Source organism: Pseudonaja textilis, chromosome 1, assembly GCF_049901715.1.
Source record: "Pseudonaja textilis isolate UNSWEBS1 chromosome 1, rPseTex1.2, whole genome shotgun sequence".
Lineage (NCBI taxonomy): Eukaryota > Metazoa > Chordata > Lepidosauria > Squamata > Elapidae > Pseudonaja > Pseudonaja textilis.
This window is the reverse complement of record NC_141990.1, coordinates 254,207,448-254,233,114: the sequence shown is the minus strand read 5'-3', so window position 1 is coordinate 254,233,114 and position 25,667 is coordinate 254,207,448. Positions and strand designations below refer to the sequence as shown.

The following is a 25,667-nucleotide window of genomic DNA, read 5'->3' as shown; positions in this document are numbered from 1 at the left end:
TTATTCTGCTTCTGCTAGCTGAACAGAATATGAAATGCTTTGCAAAAGGTAGAGAATGATAAATACCTAAGGGGGTGAGATACAGAGTCGCATCCTGTACTCTACCACTTTTTTTCTTCATCCTCTCGTAGGGAATGAGTTTCTTCTAGGTGTCTTCCTGCTTCAAGTGGTAACAGAATGCTAAAAACAAGAAAGAAAGAGACTGTGGCTCAGGTTTTTTTCAAATTGCTTTAAAAGGACCAAGCTCTTATGGCAATTAATGACTCACACATTTAAGTACTCAGATGACCTCACGTACTCAGGTGACAAGAAGCTTACCAGATTAACATATAGCAGTGCTAAACATTTATAAAGGCATCCCTGTGTTCTACATCGTTTTAGAAGGCAAAGCCTTGAAGGTTCTCATTAAGTTGACAATAGAGCAATGACTTTTTCCTTAACTGCTCTCCTGCAAATGGGAATACTAGATAAAACCTTTCATAGTTCAAGTAGCTTTCCCTTCTTCAGACATCTAAAGATTACTGCCTCTTTGCACAGAGTGTTTTTTCAGTATGAAAGAAGAATCAGAGAAAATGTGTTCCTCACTTTTTTCTTTAAAACAACATGATTTGGTTCCTCATACATGGATTGAAAGAAATTGTTGTTGTTGTTTTCCTCCCACGCACTGTAAAGGTTTATTCAAGGGTACAACATTCCAGAAGGATGAAACTTTGGGGGCCAAAGTAGCAAGCCTTTGCATGATGGGGTTTTCCTCTCTGACACTTCGTCCCTGGACTCGTTCAGCAGCTAAAGAATAGTATGAGGCATACAAAACATCTGCCAGAGCAATACTCAAACACAGCTCACCAGACTGGAACCCACATTATGTATCTGATATTAACACAGTTGAGAAAGTCCAGAAATATTTCACAAGAAGAGTTCTACTCGTTGCAGAATACCTTATGCCATCAGACTCGAAATTCTAGACCTAGAAAACCTAGAACTACGCCGCCTTCGGTCTGATCTAAGTATCGTATGTAAAATCATACATTGCAATGTCCTACTGGTCAACGAATACTTCAGCTTCAACCATAAACAAGAGCAAACAATAGATACAAACTCAAGGTTAACCGCACCAAACTTGATTGCAGGAAATACGACTTCAGCAACAGAGTGGTCAATGTCTGGAATACTCTACCTGACTCTGTGGTTTCTTCCCCAAACCCCAAAAACTTTAACCTTAGACTTTCCCCCTTTCCTAAGAGGTCTGTAGAGGGCATGCATAAGTGCACCAAAGTGCCTACCATCTCTGTCCTATTGTTCTTTTATTTTTCTTACATGTACTCATTTCTTGTATCCATGACTATGTTTATCCTTATACCTATTATCTTGTAAGCGATTGACAAATCAAATAAATAAATGAGGACAATGTAGCCATTGAGGAAAATTCAGCTCCTCACTCCTGTTATAGGTCAGCAGAATGGGGAGAAGATGAACTCAGCAAAGCAGAGCACAGAAGAAACATACGATGATTTCATGTAAAATAAATGCTAAATGTCAAAGCACAACTTAAATATTGTATGTTAACGAAATTGTTATTGTATTTTTCTAGTCCATGTATGAAAGACAAGGGATTGCTGTAATGCCACCAACTGTACCTGGAAGTCCTCAAGGCCCATTTCTGGGTGTACCACGAGGTACAGTACGAAGACAAAAATCAATAGGTAAGATATTACATGCACATCAATAAGGGAAACTAACTTCTTTATAATAAATTGCTATTACATGAGAATATCAATGTATTATTATGTTTCTCTTTAATGCCAACTGATTATCAGCTGGAGCTAATATTTTTTTAAAATGTCATAACAGATTGTGATGATTAGAATTTTAGTTAATATAACGAAAGAGCTAGTTTTGGGTGTTGGGCTGGAAAATTTTATTCAACATCCGATGCAACCTCTTTTCCTGATTAATACTTAACTTCTAAGTTTCCAGCATAAAATTTAGAATCTCATTCAACATTTAGCAGCCTTAATGCATCAGTCCTTATAATATTTGGATAAACATTTCACAATTCCTATAAATTATGCTCTCTGTCATGCATTATGAATTGTTTTATTTTCTTTCATGCATAGCAACCTGTTCCTTAATGACCACAGTGTATAAATACATGTTTTTAAGTGTTTCATTTTCCTTTTAATTTTGCATGATCTCTTTTTATGCATGCTTTAGAAAAAGAACAACTGTCTGCAGGAATTTACAAGGTTCAGTACACAAAAGATAAATGAAAAGTCCCTGAATCAAGTTCTAGCACAGGAAAATACTACAATAGACATATTATATAACTGTATGATGCACGGTATAAATAATACTACGTTTATTTTATATGTGATTATGCTGCGTTGAAAAGAAATGACAATTTAAACATTATACCTTTTTTTAAAGGGGTAACAGAAGAAGAGCGGCAATTTTTGGCTCCTCCCATGCTCAAATTTACTAGAAGTCTATCAATGCCAGATACTTCAGAAGATATTCCCCCTCCGCCACAGTCTTTGCCTCCATCACCACCACCTCCTTCTCCTTCTCCTTCTCTTTACAACTCTCCCAAATCTCCAGTATCTAGAATGTATGGCACAATTAAGCCTGCTTTTAATCAGAATTCAGGTACAAAGATAGCTGTTTCCAGTCGGTCTGAACACATGGGGACTGTGATCAGAGACAAAGGCATGTATTACAGGAGAGAAATGGACCGTTATTCTCTAGATTCTGAGGATTTATACAGCAGAAATGCCGCAACTCAGGCCAACTTCAGAAACAAGAGAGGTCAGATGCCAGAGAATCCTTACTCGGAAGTTGGAAAAATAGCCAGCAAAGCAATGTATGTTCCAGCCAAACCAGCCCGACGGAAGGGAATGCTAGTGAAACAGTCTAATGTTGAGGACAGCCCGGAAAAAACTTGCTCCATTCCTATTCCAACCATTATTGTGAAAGAGCCATCCACCAGCAGCAGTGGGAAAAGCAGTCAAGGAAGCAGCATGGAAATCGACCCCCAGGCTTCAGAGCAACCAGGACAGCTGCGACCCGAAGATAGCTTGACAGTCAGTAGCCCTTTTGCAGCTGCCATTGCAGGAGCGGTGAGGGATAGGGAGAAAAGACTAGAAGCCAGGCGCAATTCTCCAGCTTTCCTTTCTACAGATTTGGGAGATGAGGATATTGGGCTAACCCCTCCAACTCCACGTATGAGGCAGTCTAAGTTTAGCGATGAGGGGCTCTTTGGTAATGAAGAGGACTTCAGGCAGCTTGTATCACCATCTCCTATCCCAGCACCTAGAGAGACCGAAAACATTTTCAACGGCAGCGAATCAAATAACCAAAATGACGTAAGGACACCAAACTCTTCAGTCCAAACCATGGCAAGTTCTGAAAACAGTGCATTGACAACCCAAAATACTGGCTTAGATAATTATGTTCATCCCCTGACAGGGAAAATGCTGGACCCCAATTCCCCTTTAGCCCTTGCCCTCTCTGCCAGGGACAGAGTCATGAAAGAGCAAAGCCAGCCAATTCCAGGGAAAGGGGAATCCAGCAAAGCAGATCTTAACAAACCCCTTTACATTGATACAAAGATGAAGCCCAGCGTTGAAGCGCCATTCCCAGCAACAGCTACCATTGCTAGGCAAAATATGCGTGGTCTACTGAGGCGCCAGGAGACGGAGAATAAATATGAGACGGATGCAGCAAAAGAGAGGCGGTCTGAAGAGAAAAAGAACATGCTAATAAATATTGTGGATACCTCACAACAAAAGTCAGCCGGTTTGCTCATGGTTCATACGGTGGACACAGCACAAGCCAGCGATAACCCTGAAAAAGAAGAGAAAAGTGCTGAGATGGAGGTGAACGTTGAAAAGCCGCCATCGGAGATGCAGGAAGAGACAGAAGCAGAAGAAAGTGGTTTGGGTGATCCTGGCCTGCTTCCGCCACTGTCCCCATCCTGCAAAACAATTGTTGCTGTTAGCTCAATCGACGATCCAATCATTTTGCCATTTCGTATTCCTCCTCCCCCTTTAGCTTCGGTTGATCTTGATGAAGACTTTATCTTTACTGAGCCATTACCTCCTCCTTTAGAGTTTGCTAACAGTTTTGATATTCCTGATGACAACTCAGTCCCAGCCTCTGTCTTGGCCCTAACAGACTTGGTCAAACAGAGAAAAAACGGAACTCCTCCTGCTTCATTTAACCCTATCCAACCCTCAGATTCATTAGATGGTAAGAAATCAGGGGGTCTTTCAAACTGCTTGCCTCCCTCATTTTTGCCACCCCCTGAAAACTTTGATAATGTCCCTGACTCTGGGATCGAAGAGGTGGACAGTCGAAGTAGTAGTGACCATCAACTAGAGACAACCAGCACTATCTCAACCGTGTCCAGCATCTCTACCTTGTCCTCTGAAGGTGGTGAGAACTTGGATACTTGTACAGTCTATGCAGATGGGCAAACATTTCTGGTGGACAAACCCCCAGTACCTCCTAAGCCAAAAATGAAGCCCATAATCCACAAAAGCAATGCACTTTATAAAGACGCGCTCATTGAAGAAACTGTGGATAGTTTTGTTATTCCTCCTCCAGCCCCACCTCCTCCTCCAATCAGCACACAGCCCAGTATGGCTACAGTTGTACAGCAAAGGACCTCTAAGCTCTGGGGCGATGTCACAGAAATTAAAAGCCCAGCTCTCTCAGGCCCAAAGGCAAATGTTATTAGTGAACTGAACTCAATACTGCAGCAAATGAACAGAGAAAAATCCTCAAAGCCAGGAGAAGGGTTGGAGTCCCCTCCAGGGACAAAAGTTGCCACTACAAGGTAAATGCAACTCCCAAGTTTTTAAAACACCCCTATTGCTTGCCAGTTTGAACTTATCTTGCTTTTACTGCACACTGAGATGTAATCATACTTAAATATTGTAATTCCAATATGTTAGCTTTTTCCATTCCTATCTATAGAAAAGTTAAATGCATAATAAACTAGCCTTATTCCCCTGTAGATAGTCCATTCAGAAAATATTCAGACCACCCCCCATCACTTCAATTTAGTTATGTGGCAGCCTGATTCTACAGTTCTTTTTTTTCTCATTTATCTCCACTTAGTACCTTTTAATGACAAAGTAAAAACAGAATTTTAGAAATGTCAGTAAATTTATTCAAAAGAAAAGAACTGAAATATCACATTGGCTTAAATATTCAGACTCAGTACTTTGTTAAGGACCTTTGGTAGCAATTAGAGAAGGGGTGTCAAACTGGTGGCCCATGGGCTGGATGCATCATGCACAGGTCACACCCACCTCAGCTCCGCAAAGGGAAAAATGTCATGACATATCATGTGATAGCAATGTGACGCCGCGAATTTGACACCCGTGAATTAGAGCCTCGAGTCCTTTGGGATATGACGTGACAAGCTTTGACCTCATGGCTTTTGCTGTGCTACACTATGCATTGTCAGCTGTGAGGCCTTCTATAGAGAGGTGTGTGCTTTTTCAAATCACATCCAATCAATTTCATCTACCACAGGTCGATTCCAATCAAGGTATGTAGAAACATGTCAGCAAAAATAATGAATAATGAATATCAGTGTGATATTTCAGTGGGTTTTTTTAAATAAATTTATGGACATTTCTAACGTTCTGTTTTCACTTTGTCATTATGGAGTACCGAGTGTAGATTAATGAGGGGAAAAAATGAATTTCAATAACTAGAATCAGGACAACAAAATTGACAAAGTGAAGGGGGTCTAAATACTTTCTGAATCCTCTGTAAATACAGCTAGAAATATAAAATATGTAAATAGAAGCTGAGATCCTAAGGTTTAATTCTACTGTATGCAAAAAAATCAAATGTTTTTCTGATTCATACTACAATCTAGAACTGATCCTGAAAATCTATATGCTCTTTGGAATAGCATGGAGTGATGTAAAAGATAATGGGGAAAGAAATTATAATCCCACATGAGCATTCAGAAATATTTTCTAATCATACCTGGGGCTGTTATATCCATTTTATATAAAGAACATTTATATTTTAGCTACGCTACTACCCATTACAAATTAATTTGTTTGAAATACCGGCTATAGTATTTAGAGCTGTGAAATGTTTATTTTATAGGTGTAACTATCTATGAATACATACTTGCAAAAATGATCCACCACTCCTTTGCTTTTTTGCTTTTTTCTTAAGGCATTATATAAATTTAACCAGCTCAGTTGGTTTAATTTATCCAATAGTTCAGAGATTTGAATATATATATTAAAGGAGTTGAATTAGTTGGATTGAACTTTTTGGATAGGACTAGCTATGACACTGAGGCTTTTATAGACTGGCCTATTATTGTTAAGAAGGTAAAGATTTGCTAGCTGGAACTTGTCAGACAGATCAGAATCAGCTCTATTTCTGAACATTTTATTTTATAGATAACTTTTGGATAACAAAGCTTATTGAAGTTACAAAGTTGGAGATGCCCATTCATTTGGTGATGACTAGCACCAAAATTTAATCCAAGACACAGGAATGTCACATTAATATATGAAAATAAACGTTCTGTATCCCAGGCTGATTTATTTGTGGTGTCCCCCATGAGACTTTAACCAGATGGTGCCAAACATTAAATGGCAAAGAAGTGGCTTCTCCAGTTTCCGGTATATCTTATAGAAATACCCTAAAGGAAGCCTAGAAGCGCAATTACTGAATTTTAACAAGAGTTCCTTTACCAAGTAGGATGGAAGTCACAATTTTTAATGGTCCCAGTTCTAGTTATACTTCACTGTATTTTTCAATGTAGTTATGAGATGCACTCTTCTAGAGTACTTCCCATTATATATATATATCATATTTATGTAACAGTCTGCAGCTTGTGGCAGCTTTAACCTGCAACCTACAAATACTCGGTTACATCCTAAAAATTTTTTTTTTCCTGAAACAGGAAAACAAGAGTTTACATATTTTAGAAAACTTGAGTAGTGTTTTACTATGATAGGAATTCTTAACTGATCCAAAGGTATCTATAATACCTTCGTATTTATATTCTTGAGCTGTAATCAGGTAAGTTTTTTAAAAATGCTTTAAGGAAAGAAGACTTCAAAATAATAAAAATGATTAAAATGAGGCAAGAAAATGCCTATAATGCATAGAAAGCAACATAGCATTACATAGTGACCACATGAAATAATATTATTTTGATGCCCAGCTTGATACATACCATCAATTCAGGATTGTAAATTCAGCGTGGCATTATCTTTCCACCATAAAAGTTTTTCCTAATCCGATGCTTGGTAAATCCTTCATTCTTTATATATATTTATATTCCAATTTTGAATTTGGATTTCAAGTTCACATTCATACATTTCACATTGGAAAATATTTTATAAAAACAATAATTTCTTAGTTGCTAGTATATGAAGTGTAACATTAAAAAAACTCAATGGTGATTTATTAAATCATAATCATTATATAGTTTATCCCGAACATCCTTGATAATAGAAATAACATCTTTTGCTGTTTCAATCAAGAAGCCAATAGTTTACTAGAGCCTTCTCAGTCTGAATTCTCTGTTTTATGCAGTTTAGTATATATTCAGTACAATGTGTAGAAAGGGATTTGGGTTCCTGTTTAACTGACATAAAGCACTGTATAATTATTGTGTAGGTTATTTTATATGTACTGAGAAGTGCGTTAATGTTTCTTTTCTTCTGTTTTATAAAAATGGCTATTTTATAATGATGTATCTAAATGCCAGAAGTGGTGGCTCAGTGGCTAAGATGCTGAGCTTGTCGATCAGAAAGGTCAGCAGTTCGGCAGTTCGAATCCCTAGCATCGCGTAACAGAGTGAACTCCCGTTACTTGTCCCAGCTTCTGCCAACCTAGCAGTTTGAAAGCATGTAAAAATGCAAGTAGAAAAATAGAGATCACTTTGGTGGGAAGATAACAGCATTCCATAGACCTTTGGCATTTAGTCATGCCGGCCACATGACCATGGAGACGTCTTCGGACATCGCTGGTTCTTTGGCTTTGTAACTGAGATTAGCACCGCCCCCTAGAACTGGAAACGATTAGCAATTTCTGCCACATGAACAATTATTGTAATACAGCTTTTATTTATCCTTTCAACTAAATATTGATATACTAAAAATAATCAACTCGGGAAGAAATATGGCATGAAGTTGGAGGGAGGAACATATGTTTGCTGCAAAGAATTTGAGTCACATATATCTACCAAATTCAACTCTAATACACTGCTCAAAAAAATAAAGTGAACACTTAAACAATACAATGTAACTCCAAGTCAATCACACTTCTGTGAAATCAAACTGTCCACTTAGGTAGCAACACTGATTGATAATCAATTTTGCATGCTGTTGTGCAAATGGAATAGACAACAGGTGGAAAGCATAAGCAGTTAGCAAGACATCCCCAATAAAGGAGTGGTTCTGCAGGTGGTGACCACAGACCACTTCTCAGTTCCTATGCTTTCTGGCTGATGGTTTGGTCACTTTTTAAAATAATTTTCTTATTAATTTTCAATAAACAAACATACACAAACAAAACACAAAACATGAAAACATAAAACTTCTTTTTGGAAAGCAGCTTAGTCCCGGATTACATCTTTTTGTACAGACATAAATTCAAATTCATGCTCACTTTATATACCATTTCATATCTTATTTACCATTCTACATTTTCTATATAGCTTCTCCCCTCTTTTCATTCTCTTAATTCTGTTTTATTTATTTCATCTCAATTTAAATCATTATGCTTATATCTTTTGTCTGTTCTGTTTCAATTATCTATTATCTTTTCTCATTAACACAAACTTTCTCCTGTAATCACTGATTGAAGTATGACGCCTTTATATCCTTCCCCTAAGTTTAACACTTAAAATAATATATAATTTTCATTCTGATTCTGCTTAGTACATTCTAAAGCTACATACTATATTTTAAAATAAGAAAGAATAATAAATTTATAATATAATTAAAACAATAATTCATAGTTTATTAAAGTTAAGTCTTAAGCATTTTACACATTCCTTCTAATATTTTATCCCATTTTATAATCATATAATCTTCCAGTTTTCTAACATTATTTCAAATACAAATACAACAATACAGTCTTATGTACTTTTGCAGAATCTCTTTTTTAATTATATTTTTACCCATTATCTCTGAATAAATCCTGTTTCTTTACATCTTGTTTCAAACCTTTGTAACTCCTCTTCCCTTTTTCCCTTCCTTTCTTCTCCAATCTAGCCTTTTTACCCCCTTGTCTCTTGATCTCCACCCTCTTAATCTCCACCCTCTTCTGTATTCCTCTTTTCTGTTGCTTTCTGACATTGTATTGATTTTTCACCTTATTTTTCCCCTTTTTGGTTGTTTTTTTAAGTCTTAAATTCTCCATTCTCTTTCCCCTCTTTCCCTTTTCTTCCCCAACTAAAGTTGTTTGTTCATTAAAGATGGCTTCTTCTTCATCCCAATCTTCTTGTTCTTGTAGTTTCTGATAGGTAGAAATCGCCATTTCTAAGAAATGGAAAAAGATCCAGAAGAGCCCTTCCCTTCTTGTTCTTCTTCTTTTAGCTTTTTAAATTCCATTTTCAGTTCATCAACAAGTAATGCCATTGTGAAAAAATTTTTTAAACAACCCAAATGTTTTTAGTCTTTCAAATAATAATTTCCAAAAGTCCCAAAGTCACCAAGCAATCCAAATACACAAAGACTGTTTCATTTAGCACTTCCTTCTTTTTATACTTTCTCTTCCTGGGGTTACAGTTCAGTTGCAAAGTTCCAATTAAAATATATCTTTTAGAAGTCTTGTTACAATTTAGCTCTAGTCTTATAAATTCCAAGCATCCTCCTCCAGCAAAATCTTAATATTAATTCTTTTCCTCTCCCTTCCCACTTATAGCAAAAAAAAAGTGGTTTTTTTTTCCAATGTTCAAAAATCTTTATTGTCCCCTTGGTTTTAATTTAATTACTTGCTGATGCCAAAACAGGTTTTTCCGATTTCTCATTCATCTGCTATCACCGTAAGGAAGGAGAGTGAGAAAAAACAGACTTTCCCGTTTTACTTTCATTCACCGCTTTTTCCAAATCTTCTTTGGGAGCGATGTAACTTTAATGAAATTTAAATTCCAGGGTATTTAAATGTTAGTTCTTATCCCAGTCAGCCAAAAACTTTCACTTCTCAGCTTCCTCCTGCGCATTCTTATACAGATGAAAGCTTCTTTGTGGAGGCCATTGCTGACCGCTGCTCTACCACTTTCGGAAAAGGGAGTTAAGCCAGCTGAGGAGGGGGGTTGCAATTCCCCCAGACCCCTGCCGTATCTCCCCTGTCTTCAGTTACCTCTACGGGGTAACTATAGCCCCCAAATCCAGTTGGATCGGGGGCACTCCAGCGGCGAGTGCAGCAGAAACCGCGCACAATCACGGATTCCTGCCTCCGCCGAAGCCTTACAAACTGGAAGACGGTTCAGTCATTTTTGAATGCTGGCGGTGCTTTCACTCTAGTGGTAGCATGAGACGGAGTCTACAACCCACACAAGTGGCTCAGGTAGGAGAGGGGAGAAGCTGGCGTCCTGACGGTACGGTCTGCAATCAAGCTCAAAGATTGCAGCTGATATCTCAGCCCCTGGTTGGTCCAAACGGACCTAAACCGTCCCGTAGAGACGGTGATAGTGAAGGGCACATCCTGTGGATCCCAGGGACATCGCAAAGTCCCTGGTTGATCCAGGAGAAGCCCTTTTGCCAGTGGCTGAGAGGCAGCTTTAAAGCTGCTGAAGCTGGGACAGCTCCGGAATGGAAGAGACTGAAAGAGAAAGTGTGTCCGCTTGGGTGAGAACTTTTTTTTTTACTATTACTCTGAGACTTAAAGGACACCCTAAGAAAAAGGGAAATCTGTAAAAGTTTTGACAGAACTGAGTAAGCGGCGTTTTTTAAATGGAAATGTCAAGGTGAGGCTTGGCTTTTTATTTTTTTACTTTTTTTCTCTAAAAGTGGCTCAGATAGTGCAGCTCATCCAGGATGGCACATCAATGCGAGCTGTGGCAAGAAGGTTTGCTGTGTCTGTCAGCATAGTGTCCGGAGCATGGACGTGCTACCAGGAGACAGGCCAGTACATCAGGAGATGTGGAGGAGTCTGAAGGAGGGCAACAACCCAGCATCAGGACCACTATCTCTGCCTTTGTGCAAAGAGGGACAGGAGGAGCACTGCCTGAGCCCTGCAAAATGACCTCCAGCGGGCCACAAATGTGCATGTGGCTGCTCAAATGGTCAGAAGCAGACTCCATGAGGGTGGTATGAGGGCCCAACGTCCACAGGTGGGGGTTATGCTTACAGCCCAACACTGTGCAGGACGTTTGGCATTTGCCAGAGAACATCAAGATTGGTAATTCGCCACTGGCGCCCTGTGCTCTACACAGATGAAAGCAGGTTCACACTAAGCACATGTGACAGACGTGACAGGATCTGAAGATGCCGTGGAGAATGTTCTTCTGTCTGCAACATCCTCCAGCATGACTGGTTTGGCAGTGGGTCAGTAATTGTGTGGGGTGGCATTTCTTTAGGGGGCCGCACAGCCCTCCATGTGCTTGTCAGAGATATCCTGACTGCTATTAGGTACTGAGATGAAATCCTCAGACCCCTTGTGAGACCATATGCTGGTGCGGTTGGCCCTAATGCAAGACAATGTTAGACCTCATGTGGCGGGAGTGTGTCAGCAGTTCCTGCAAGGCAAAGGCATTGATGCTATGGACTAGCCCACCTGTTCTCCAGAACTAAATCCAATTGAGCACATCTGGGACATCATGTCTCGCTCCATCCACAAACGCCACGTTGCACCACAGACTGTCCAGGAGTTGGGGGATGCTTTAGTCCAGGTGTGAGAGGAGATCCCTTAGGAGACCATCTGCCACCTCATCAGAAGCATGCCCAGGCATTGTAGGGAAGTCATACAGGCACGTGGAGGCCACACACACTACTGAGTCTCATTTTGACTTGTTTTAAGGACATTACATCAAAGTTGGATCAGCCTGTAGTGTTTTTTCCATTTTAATTTCGAGTGTAACTCCAAATACAGACCTCCATGGGTTGCTAAATTTGATTTCCATTGATAATTTTTGTGAGATTTTGTTGTCAGCACATTCAACTATGTAATGAACAAAGTATGTAATAAGAACATTTCATTCATTCAGATCTAGGATGTCTTATTTTTGTGTTCCCTTTATTTTTTTGAGCAGTGTATATAAGTTTGTAATGCTTTTTATTTATAAAAGTTATACAGTATCTATCTGGAATAAGCTAGTGAAATCTCTAAAACTTGATAAGATCTTCAGGCACAGTATCTGATTCACAGGCAAATAAAAAGTTATTCAAATCACATGAATGGGATGACAATCTCCTTTTAGAAACAGATTTGCATCCTAGTGGGGTATAACGATTCAGTGCTGATGCTGGACAGTCACTAAAACTTTGGTGGCAAGGACAGTTCTTTAATACTTACCCAATTAATGGTTTACCTGGTGGAAAGAGTCCTGACATAGTCTTATCCCAAGATAAAACAGTGTTAGTGTTTATGCCTGCTGCCAGTGCTGAAACATTTTGAAATATCTCAAATTTTTCAAAACATATTTTACGTTGCTTGCATTCTAATAACTCTTTCCACTTTGGCAGCCACATGTCTAACAAATAATCAACTAAATAGTATATAATCTTACAAGTATAAAATTGTCAAGTCGTCTTCTATTTTCACAGCATTCTTTGACCAGTGATAGGACACTATTTTGACTATCCGCCCTCAATTATATTTGACATCAATCATTAACTGGGCAAGCTGTTAAGATGGCATAGGGCCCACATTGTGCAATGCATATCACTAGGGTTGAAGCAAGCCCTTCTCTTCATTACAGTTTAGAAAGGAACTCAAACATATTTTTAATATTTCTGTTTTAATGTTTCTATTTCATCTCTGTTATATTTTAATGATCTTTTTTATAAATGCCTTTGCTGAAAGCAGCCCAGCGTCATTAATGGAGTGTTTTTGATGCACAGTTTTTTATGTAAATAATAGGAACCTGTGTTGAAAATGGGTTTTAAGAAATATTGAGTGAAGGATACATCTAGGGGTGGGCTTCTCTGCCTGGTTGCTGGGTGGGCATGGCCATGTTAGCTAACTAGCATAGCTAGTTAGCCTCCTGCACATGGGAGGGGGCATTTTTGTCCTCCCAGCCTCCAGAGGCTTTCCTCAAGCCTCCAGGAGAGCAAAAACTGCCTCCCAGGCTCCGGAGGCTCTCTGGAAGCCAGAAATAGGCCCATTTCTGGCCTTCCCAAACTTCCAGGAGGTCCATATTTCATCCTCCCCGAGCCTCTGTGCACGCCCTGCACTTAACCTACATCCAAAATGGGCTGCGTGGGGACTCCTGGGAGAGGCAGGGTGGGGTAGGTGAGGCCAGTCAGTAGTGGGATTTGGGGTTCTCTGAACTGCACAGAATCTTAGCTAGGGGGTCTCCTGAACCCCTGCGAACCCCCAACAGCCCACCCCTGGATACATGCTGTATATATATAGCACTGGAGAAATGAAAGCAAATTGAATCAAAGGGATAGGAGGAATGTCCATATTAGTAGAAAGGGAGTTGTTTAAGGATGACAAAAGACCAGAGAGATCATAGACAGAGAACTGAAGGCCATGCAGCTAATGGGAATAGAGCCCTTCCCAAACTGGTACACTACAGATATATTGAGATTACAGGTTCTCAAATTCCTAGCTAGCGTGTCCACTAGAAATTTAATTTGCATGAAAAGATAAATAGCAGAAGATAGCAGATAATACACGGCATGTTTAATATGCTCTTCCAAATAAAATCTCTGAAAGACCATGAGTATCAGCTTGCATTCTTAACTACTCACACTCCCCTGTGTGTGAGTTGGATGACCATATAAATTTGTTAAATAAATAAAGCCCATTTTATAAGTAAAATTTCCCTTAACAATTAAAACTTAAAAGGGAAGTAGCTAGGAATGTTTAATGTTAAGACCAGGGGTGGGATTCTACCAGTTCGCACCTATTTGCTAGAACCGGTTGTTAACGTTCTAAGCAGTTCGGAGAACCAGTTGTTAGAAGAAATTACTGGCCTAATCCTGTAAGGAAGGCAGGAAGGAAACATTCTGGTGTTGCTTACAGAAAATGCCTCTCCGTTAACTCTTACTACTTTCTTGGCAGGACTAGACTTCCTGTCTCAGGAACTTTTCTGGAATATTTTCCCCCTCCTTTGCTGGTACTTTGCTTGTGTGGAGTGACCATTCAAAGTTACAATGGCACTGAAAAAAGTGACTTATGACCATTTTTCACACTTACAACCGTTGCAGCATCCCCACAGTCATGAGAGGCCAGGTGAGGAGATGCGTGGCTCGATGTGAGTGATATTCAGTTGGCCACGCCCAGCCAATAACATTTAATGGATAGGTGATTAATGAATATATAGCCACGTCTACCCAGTCACATGCCACGTCCATGCAGTCACATGACAACCAAGCCATGCCCATCAACTAAACCACACCCACAGAACTGGTTGTTAAAAAAATTGAATCCCACCCCTGATTAAGACCCTGGTGGGACAGTGGTTAGATTGCAGTATTGCAGGCTAATTCTGCTGATTGCCAGCTGCCAGCACTTTGGCAGTTCGATCATCGCCGGCTCAGGGTTGACTCAGCCTTCCATCAAGTTTGGTAAAATGAGGAGCCAGATTGTTGGGGGCAATATGCTGACTCTGTAAACTGCTTAGAGAGGGCTATAAAGCACTGTGAAGCGGTATATAAATCTAAGCGACAAATGATAAGTACCCAGGGTTGAAGTGATAAGTGATAAGTATCCATGTCAGGTAGGCCTTCTACTGAAATAAATGAAATTTAGAATAAGTTTGCATTTTATAGATAGAACTCATTGCCACAGACTGTTACTGAGCATCACTGTGATTCACTGGAACTTAGTTTGAATTTGTTGCAAAGAACTGCAGCTGTAGTCTTATCAGAAGGTAATTCAATTATTTTAAATAGAAATCTTTTGCCTGGAAAAAGAAAAAAAAAGCCCTCAATTTAAGTGAAACTGATTACACTTAGTATGCCATCTGCTGTCTGGTAATCCTGTTCTCGCTGTTTATGTCTTCCTTGATCATTTCATCTCCAATAGAGTGATTTAGAATAAAGTTCACAGGTTTTCACATCTATCTTTCATTGCATTTAATAGAAGCTTCATGTGAGAAGTTAGATGGTGCTTTTAAATTGATAATGTTCTGGGAAAGAATTCTTAGTATTTTGACATGGGGGCGTAGATCACTTTCATAGCTTTATAGTCTTCTTACAGCTTCTGGTGCGAATGATTCTGATGGGTGTTTCATAAAGTGACCTTTCAGACCCAATGTTTGAGACAGCAAGGGTGGCATTTTTTGATGGCTTGGTGTGGCTGGATCAGAGAAGACTTGGAAAGACTTCCAAGGAGCATCATTGAACTTTTGAGATGAACAGCCTCTCCCTGATGTGCGAACTGGCTGTATGCCCATGGAATTATTTGCCTTAGTCTTGTAGCTGTGTATATCTTCTGCTGCAGCTGTAGAAAAAAGGTCCAGCAACCCTTGAGAAAAACTGTATATCACATAATGGAGAGAGGTCACCTAGAACAAAGAAGAAATTTCCCGATAATTAGAACAATTAATTAATGGAACAACTTTTATCCAGAAGTTGTGAATGCTCCAACACTGTAAGTTTTTAAAGAAGAGATTGAATAACCATTTGTCTGAAATGATATAGGGTTTCCTGCCTGAGCAAGGGGTTGGACTAGAAGACCTCCAAGGTCCCTTCCAACTCTGCTATTCTATTCTATTCTATTCTATTCTATTCTATTCCATTCCATTCCATTCCATTCACTTCTATTCCATTCTATTCCACTCCATTCTATTCCATTCTATTCGATTCCATTCCGTTCCATTCCATTCCATTCCATTCCATTCTATTCTATTCTATTCTAATGTATATCTTTGGTTGATACTGAAGAGGGCTTCTTGTTTACATCCTTCCCTATTTACAAATGTGCTTTTTGCACTTGAGAAAAGTATCAGTAAAATCTGTCAGAATCTATGTTAATGAACCCATTTAATTAATATGAAATATTATTGCAGCTGACAAAAATGTCTCACCCCAAGGAACAAATAATAGCAAATGAATATAACTACTCAGGTGCTGCTTCTACGTGGCAGTTGAGATTCTCTTTACTCAGCATTTCATTCAAATGATTATAAGGCTCATAAACTGTTCAGAAATCTCTGTGGCTTAAAATTTTAGTTATCTAGGGAGGTAGCAGAATCACAAAGTTGGAAGGGATCTTGGATGACTTCTAGTCCAACTTCTTCCCCAAGTAGGAGACCCTATGCCATTCCAAACAAGAAGCTGTCCAGCTCTCCTTAAAAGCCTCCAGTGATGGACCATCCACAACTTCTGAAGGCAAGCTGTTCCACTGGTTAATTGTCCTCACTGTTAGGAAATTTCTCCTTAGTTCTAGGTAGCCTCTCTCCTTGATTAGTTTCCATCCATTGTTTCTTGTCTTGCCTTCTGGTGATTCGGATAATAGGTTGGTCCCCTTTTCTTTGTGGCAGCCTTTCAAATATTGGAACACTGCTATCATATCACCTTTCTTTCACAAGACTAGACATACCCAATTCCTGCAACCTTTCTTTATATCTTTCAGCCTCCAGCCCCCAATTATCTTTGCTGCTCTTTTCTGCGTTCTTTCCAAAGCCTCGACATCTTTTTAATAATATGGTAACCAAAACTGGATGCAATATTCTAAGTGTGGTTTTACTAAGGTTTTATAAAGTGGTAGTAACATTTCATGTGATCTTGATACTATCCCTCTGTTAATGCAACTTAGATTGCATTGGCTTTTTTGCCTGCTGTCACACACTGCTGGCTCACATTTAAGTGATTGTCCACTGGGATTCCAAGATCCCTCTCACAGTTATTTTTTTTTTTTGAAACAAATTTTATTGATTTTAACAAGAAACAAACAAGACAAAACATTAAACACTAAAAACATAAAACCGCTTTCCATCATAGATCTTTACAAAGCAGGTAACACATTTTATATCGCATTTTTCTAATTTATCTCATTTCAGTGTAGACACATAAATACCCTTTAACAGATTTCACATTATTTCTCTTTACTCTTATTCAATAACATTTCTTTTCTAGTTTATCTGCTATTCAATCATCACACTTCTATTTTCCTCTGACTTATTTTTGTTAAAAAAACAAATTTTGTTAGCTTTACAAAACATACAAACAGTCAAAGCATATTAACATAAAGAATCTTTCTGGAAGAACCAATAAAACGTGCCAAATGTAATATGTGCATTTACATTATCTGCTCATCTTCATATCCTATCCCAATTTCTCCTTTTCATTCTGTTGTCCAGATTATATTTCTTACTAATCAAAATTTTTGCCTTTAAAAAAAAACAATAGACAAAACATACATAACATAGAACATAAAAAACCTCATTTCTGAAAGCTGCTTAATCCCGGGTTAAAACTCTTCGCACAGACACAAATTCAAAAACAATATTTACTTTATATGTCAATCCATATCTTATTACCATTTTCAATTTTCTGTATAACTTCTTCCCTCTTTTATCTTTCTTAATTATATTTTGTTTATCTTATCTCAATACAATTCATAGTACTTAACATTTTTTTGTCTGTTCTTTTACAGTTATCCATTCATCTTTTTTCTTTAAATATACTTCTCCTGTACACTAATTGGAGTAACACCTTTAACTCTTTTCCCTAACTTCACAATACTTAATATAACACTTAAATTATATTGAGATTCTGGTTAGTACATTCTAAAATTACACAAAAAACTTTATAAGAAAAGCAAATAGGCTAGAATTACAAAATGTAAGCCTATAACCCACCAGAAATACCATAAAAGAGCAAATCATACATACTAATACACATTCAACTTAGATTGCATTGGCTTTTTTGCCTGCTGTCACACACTGCTGGCTCACATTTAAGTGATTGTCCACTGGGATTCCAAGATCCCTCTCACAGTTATTGATTGTGTTAATTCCAGACCACATATATTTATTTTGTATTGTTTTAATTGCTTTTAATTTATTTTTATTTTTCATGATGTACATTGTCCAAAGTCAGGTTGAGATGGGCAGCTATGGCTATAGAAATTAATTAAATACATTTCCCCATCTTTATTAAATATTTGACCAAAGATTCAGATTCACCTATAGCAAATGGTGATCACATGATTACAGTCTACTATGTCCGTTGTAAACAATGTTAGTTGCAAAGTGCCCAAAATTTGATCAGGATTCTGTGATAGTCATTAAGTGCAAGAACCAATCATGAAGTTATTTTTACAGAACCATTGTAACTTTGGGTAGTCATTAAACAAGGTGAGGAGTATCTTTATTTATATTTTCTTGTTCTAGTTTTTGTTTATAATAATTTGTAATTATTTTATTTCTTTTCCTCGTTGCATCATAGTTTTTTTTACTGCAAAATATTCTGTTTTTTGACCAATAACATGGCATTATCAGAATACAAGCAACACATAACTACAAGCCATCTTTTACAATTTAGTTATAAATGCAGCCAGTTGGACATCACGTATCCTTACTTGCTCCCTGGTTAGTGTTGGATCACTTGCTAAGCTTATTTTCATGTAAGCTTTACTTCCATCATCTCCTGTTCACATTGCATTGATCATTTCCAATTATTTCATGGTTCAAACCTATTCACTTATATCATAATCAGGAAATATGTAATGCATTTTCTCAAAGACTGTTGAATTAAATATGCAGCCCAACATAAATCTCCTCTGAACTACCCAGATTTTTCTCATTTTTGCCTCTGGTGTCCTTTTAGTCAGAATTCTGCCAAGCATCTTCCCAGAGACAATTAACAACTTTATCCCACTGTAGTTTTTGCATTCAGTTTTGTTATCTTTCCCTTTAAATGGGGAGCAGAACCACATTTTGTTAAAGTGTAAAATGTTTTGTAAAGTTTTAGTAACAGCATTCTGTTAAATATTAAACAACACACTAGTTCTTGCATAAGGAAATGATATATTTTTAGATCCCTTTGGTTATGCCAATTACATCTTACCATTTTCCAGTATTCTTATAATATTTAGGTTTTTCTTTTAACTGATATTTTTATTGGAAAATATATTTGAATTCTACTGTTCAAAGTATCTAGCATTCCCATTTTAAAAATAGCCTTTAGGGAATTCCCTCACTTCAGTGTCATCTCAAATTATATCACTTTTTTTTAAGGTTCCATTCACCCTTTTAGAGGCTTTTGATTTAGTGCTCTTCTCAATCCCTTCCAAAGCAATTTTTAAATTTCTTTCAAATCACCTATATGTTTTACTACCTTAAGGTTTCAAACTTACTTGTTTTCTCTGCTTCATACCCAAAATGTTCAACTGGTATAAAATATTAGCATTTGCTTTCAGAAATATGCCAATGCTTTTCTGCAGTGTTGCAAGCTATATTTAAATTTACTGCTATTCTCAAAGCTTGTGGCATATATTTTATAATTATTTCATTTGTATCTTACTATAATCTCTTTATACATATTGCAAGTTCTTTCCTATGACACATGCGCAGTAAACAAAAATGACATTAGAATAACACAAGTGTCATTTAATTTAGGTAGAACGATATGATGGTGTCATATCATTCGGTTTCTGAAGAACCTCTAAACGAGCTATTGCCTGATTCTGTTTGACAAGCATTTAATGGCCAGACAACTGAGGGTGTTAATAGTATATTTAAGATAATAGCCTTTAGTTTTTAAAACTTTTAAAAGTTGTTCATGATATTTATACTGTTGTTTTTATAAAGTTGTATGTACTTACAATGTGTGTATGTTACTTCGAATATGAAATAGCACAAGGAGAGTAAGCTATGTGACTTTAAAAAAAGGTTTTTCGTTCATTTTTATTTCAGGAGCACGGAGGTCATGAGCACAGTCTCAGGTACTCGGAGTTCAACCATCACCTTTACCGTTCGGCCTGGAACTAGCCAGCCCATCACACTTCAGAGCAGAGTCCCAGACTATGATAGCAGGACATCAGGAGCCAGACATGCTCCAAGCCCAGTGGTTTCACCAACAGAGATAAGTAAAGACATCCTGCCTGCTCCTCTGACTGCTGCTGTTCCAGCTGCATCTCCTTCTCCAACTCCTTCTGATGTTTATAGCCTACCCAGCCAGCCTCCTTCCGGAGACCTCTTTGCTTTGAATACAGGGCGCAGCAGGTCTCCTTCTCCCTCAATATTACAACAGCCAATCTCAAATAAGCCTTTTACAACTAAACCTGTCCACCTGTGGACTAAACCAGATGTGGCAGATTGGTTGGAAAGTTTAAACTTAGGTGAACATAAAGAGACCTTTATGGATAACGAAATAGATGGCACTCACTTACCAAACCTTCAGAAAGAAGACTTGATAGACCTTGGAGTGACTAGGGTTGGTCACAGAATGAACATAGAAAGAGCCTTGAAACAACTATTGGACAGATAAGAATGGTTGGTCTTGCCTCACAAACCTTTGTTATAAATAGAGATAGGCTGGTATCAAAACACCCCAAATGCCTTGGCTCCCCAAGAGTAGCACCAAATTAAAAAGCATCCATTAGATTGCCAGTTTATGTCCAAAATCAATTCCATGTCAATCCACATTAATGGGACCAAATATTTTTAAAATGGATGGGGCAAATAAGAGAGAAGAATGGAAATAATTGTGAACTTTAAAAAAAGAACCAAATTTGTAAGCTCCGATCATATTGATATTATCTCGAAAGTTTATACTTTAATTGCTGGTACACACACAACTATCACTTCTTTTTCAGTCTATGGATTGGTTTTTCTGTTAAAAATGACCTTCTGCTTGAAAAATATTGTGTCACCTCTTTTTGATTAAAACCCACAGGTATTTCTCTATGTACTAGAATATGTTGTGTCCAGCTCTTTTTGCAATCTGCTTTCATATGACTAATATTTCATATGATTGTTGGATTCAGTCCCATTGCTGTGGTCAGACAATTTCTCCTTTCAGTTTTTCTGAACTGATTCTTGGTTAGTTCTGCCACTTAATTTTTCCGCTAATATTCACTTTTTTCATGATGTATTTACTGATTTTTGAGAAACTTCTACACATTCATTCACAGCATTGCCAGAATTTTAAAAAAATGTCAGATGTTTTTGGCTCATTATTATGTTGATTTCTTTGGAAGTGAAATTAGTTTTTGTCATCCAGTGTAATTTGTTATTTGACTTTTAAGATTTTATTTTTCCATTTATGTTTAGTGCCTTTCCAAATTGCCAGATAGTTATTAGGTATGCTTTTTTCTTTTGGTTTATAATGCAGCATAATGTGTGAAAGCTATGTAAGAAATCTTAGCTGCCTAAAATAAAAGTAAAAATATTTGTAAGAAATTGGAATTGAAGATATCTGTGCCCAGAAAGATGGTAGTACGATTAAGATCTTGTCCACATTTCTTTGTGGTAGACTGGGATGATAGGTAAGTAATTCAGGGTTATATTTTCAAAACAAGCATTCATCAAGCCTGTTTTAATTGCTCTCATGTAGGATTGAGTTGTTTGGGCAATATTGCACAAGACCTTTTCTTTGAGGTGGAAACAGGTATCAGGATTAGATGTCTTTTCTTTTCACAAGCGCATCAGTGAGTGTGGATTTGGGGGGGGGGGGTGAATGATGTTTTGGCTTCCCAAAAAGAGTTAAGTACTAGTTTTTAAAGAACTGTGTTTTACATAAAGGTTACTTTTGCTGGATCAAAGTGATCATGTGTGATAGTGGATTTTATTACCATTGTGGTCCCCCTAGCCTAGTATCATAGAAAGAATAGTGAATTTTCCTTCTGCAATTTTGTATGTGGATGCACAAATCAATGCACAAGCTGCAGTCGACAGTAACTGCACAGAGGTGGCTTCTTCACCTTCAAGAAGGTCTTTGGATTTTTGACCTGCTTATTCTTTCCTGCTTAAGAAAACCAGCTGTTGATCAATCTGCGTGGCACAAGCCTGTTTACTTATGGAAATGGATTTAAATCTTTACAGTTTTATCGTATTAGGAAGATGTTGCCGGTGTCGACAAGAAATATGAAATGAAAATATCAATAAAAGTGCGTGTTGCAAAAGTAGTTTTATGAAAACAGTAGGTACCTATTATATATGCAAGGGACAATTTTTTCTAAAAATGGAGATCAAGGGTTTCATCCTAATAATAATGTTTTGGTTAAAATTAAACTACAGGATTGTTCTGTGCTTCCTTCCCATACAAATTGCTATGTTTTAGGAGAACCCACCTAGCCTGCAAATTAAAGAAAGAGAAGGTTGAGACAAAAATCACATTCAGAACTGTTTATGAAAAAAATTGAGTGGATTTTTAAAAGCATGGTCTTTTGGCAGACGTATATATATATTCAGATTTGGTGGCTTCTATGAAATTTAGAATTCTTTCTTTCCACCATAAATAATCCACATTAGCAATGTTGTTGGTTCACAGTGTCATGAATAATTTAGCCTGTACATGTGAGTTTGCTTAATAATTGGAAGGCATCTTAGTTCATTTTTTAATATATCCCAGCCTATCTCTAATTATAATTTTATTTTCTCATAACTGAATGTCTAATTTGGGGTCCACAATAGCCCTAGGATTAGTACATAAAGTTCAGCAATTTCAATACCTTTCTTTATTGCAAGTCTAAATAGTTGTACAGATAGTTTATAAGCACAATATTTTAAGAATATAAGTGGCTGGTCTACTGGGCAGCCTTTGTGCCACTTCAGTGCTAGAAATTAAAAAAAAAAGACTTTAGTGGTTTACTACTACTTCTGTGGAATAAGTATTAAATCTTGACCTTTTTAAATCAGTATCATTTGGATGCATCTGAACCAGCAGAGCTGTGTTATATTTTCTATCTTTGCTAAAACTTCTTCAGATGATGTGTCTCCTCAAACATGGTAACAATCAACAATACTTGGGTAATTATTAAAAAAAATAGTCACACACACACACCCCCGCTCCTTCCACTATCAAAACTGGCCCTTTAAGTTATTGTCATTTAGACTCTTTTAAAAATTCCTTTCAACACTTGCATACTCCAAATGGATTTCTAATTAAAATCAAGTTTCAGTGCAAAAACTTTGAAATATTGATACAAAGTTGTATCTAGAGGACAATCTAGAGGACAATATTCACATATTTGATAACCAATGTTCTTTTGATGGGGACAGGGGAAGGGTGTAAAAATAAGATGATTTTGACATCATGGTCTTCCATTTGGTGATAATGCAGAAATCAGTAAATAAACCATAATGCCATGCTCCTTTTTATTTCTTTGAGTGCAGTTGGTTTTACCTCTATAATGTGCCAGAAAATGCATTAGGACAAGTGATATAAAAGAAAAAAAAGGGGGGAATTACTTTTAAGCTGCTGTTAATCATAATATTTTACTGTTTAATGTATAATATTTGTTAACAAATTATTGGTGATCGTACCCCCTTTCTTAAAAGGGGTCTCTTGCCCATGTATCTTTCCAGGCACTTAAATAGCGAGTACAATATAATTATTAGAGAAGATTTTTAAACATCAAAGAGCTAATGAAATTTATTTTTTAAATAATGTTGTATGATCTAGAGTAATAGGGTCTGCAAGGATTGCTTTATATCAAGGAAAAAAAGACCTTTGGCAAGTCTTTAGCATTGTTTGATGGCTTTATAATAGAAAGCAATAGTAAGGATGCAGAATTGTTTCCTAGCATTTTGGTCAATACTGAAAATGTCAGGAGCAGATTGGCCCTTTTAATGTTATGCTACTTTGATGGTGCAAAATACAGATAATCTTGTTATGATATTCCAGGTTTTAGGAACAACTTTTGTTTATATACTGTAATTTAATAAATTGCATTTACATGCTTAGTTTCTGTAATATTTGTGTATACAATACCAAAATCACACAAGATGTAAATTGTGTATAACTACACAGACTCCTTTCCCTAGGTGTCTAGTTTTGATTCATATATTATAAAATGACTATATGTGACTGTTGATTTACAGAATTTACATATCACAGAAGCTAGCTCTTTGTGGTACCTAAGTTAATAAAAGTGATTTTATTGAGTTCCTTTACAAATAAGCATTATCCAGTTGATCTGGCAATGACTCTGTGTACGAGCCTAAAATAATGACAATTTTCTCATGACATCTTTTTTTCCTTTTTTTAGAGAGTAATGTTTTTGCTATGGTTTGTGAAACAACTATGTTCACGTTATCTATGTTGCTGTAATTTTTTGTGCTTTAATTCCTCTAATTTCCAACTGATTAAAACAAATCAAACTCCTGTAACTTGCACTTTCCCTAATCCTTACTACTCTTGTATGGCAACCAAAATTACTGTAAGAAATAAATATCATATTGCACTAAGGTTGTGATTCTGATTACGAAGAGCAAATCCAGTCTGAATTTTTTTTATTTCTAAAAAGAGTTGCCAAATTTTCCACTTAACATTAAAACTGTTTAAAGTTCCTTTTTTTAAAGCTTGTCTTTCATTTCCATGGGATTTAGAGTTCAAGCTCTCTGAAATTGATCCAGAATGAATTCCTATTCCAGAATGAGAAATGCATTATAAAGCGCATGATAGAAAACGTGTATATCTCTTGGACTGATTTGTTTTCTTTGTTTATCAGAAAAAAATTCAACAGAAGGCTTCTGAACGTCTGAAAGGATTATTATCATTTCAAGTGATCATAAATATAATTAATGGTAAAACATTGGTTGAAAGAAGAGGTTAAAAGAAGAAAAAAAGATCCAGAATTTTAATTTATTTAAATGTATTTCATTTATAAACCTAACCAATAATAATGGATACCACCAGCATTATCACCAGCAGAGATGGTTCCCTCTGATAGTCTCTAGTTTGAGAAAGTATTGCCTGAAAGCTATCAAAATTAACCAATTTGATCAGCAGCTTCTCCGCATGCAAGCATAATATATTTCTACAAGGCTGAATGGACCAAATTCCTTCTCCCCTTATCTTTTGACAGCTGGGCTTGCTTATCTGTGTGAAAGTGATGTTCTTGTTAAGGCTATACTTGCTGTTAGGATTTTGTCATGAAAGTAAGTTACACATCTGGCAATTTAGGTTCTGTTAATACCTAAGCAAGGCTTCAATTTTTACAATTATCCAATCTTTTCTCTTTCGCTCTAAATGGTTTATGGGCTAAGTGGTCCTGTCAGAAGATCCTTTCATTGCATCACTTTCCATGAAAAGAGGAGCTTTGATTTATTTTTGAGTATAATATCTTTTCCAAGTAGTTTTTCAATACATTTGACTATCTGGAATAACAGACAAGATCTGCATATCTTCTTTCTTGTTAATGTTTAATTTGATTAAGTTATCCTTACCACCAAGAGGTATTGTTATCTTTATATAGCTAGAAATATACTTTCCCTGATTTTTTTTTTCAAATATCCACAGCTTCCCTGCTCCGAAACCATCAGGGCTATGTGCATTTCAAATTTAATAACTTTCCTGAAATAAACCTGATTTAAACAAATTGTT

The 25,667-nt window shown here is 37.0% G+C and overlaps 1 protein-coding gene across 9 annotated transcripts in view; it reads left to right on the top strand.

Annotated features, from left to right (window-relative positions):
* Window positions 1–24,631, top strand: part of SHANK2 (SH3 and multiple ankyrin repeat domains 2) — a 358,512-nt gene extending 333,881 nt beyond the window's left edge. For all 9 annotated transcript variants that reach the window (XM_087921306.1, XM_026706776.2, XM_087921302.1 and 6 more), the window contains 3 exons: window positions 1,592–1,703; window positions 2,428–4,837; window positions 20,033–24,631. In XM_087921306.1, the coding sequence (XP_087777432.1) occupies window positions 1,592–1,703; window positions 2,428–4,837; window positions 20,033–20,606 (3,096 nt within the window). In that variant the 3' untranslated portion in view covers window positions 20,607–24,631. The remainder of the gene's footprint in view (window positions 1–1,591; window positions 1,704–2,427; window positions 4,838–20,032) is intronic.
* The last annotated feature ends 1,036 nt before the right edge of the window (window positions 24,632–25,667 follow it).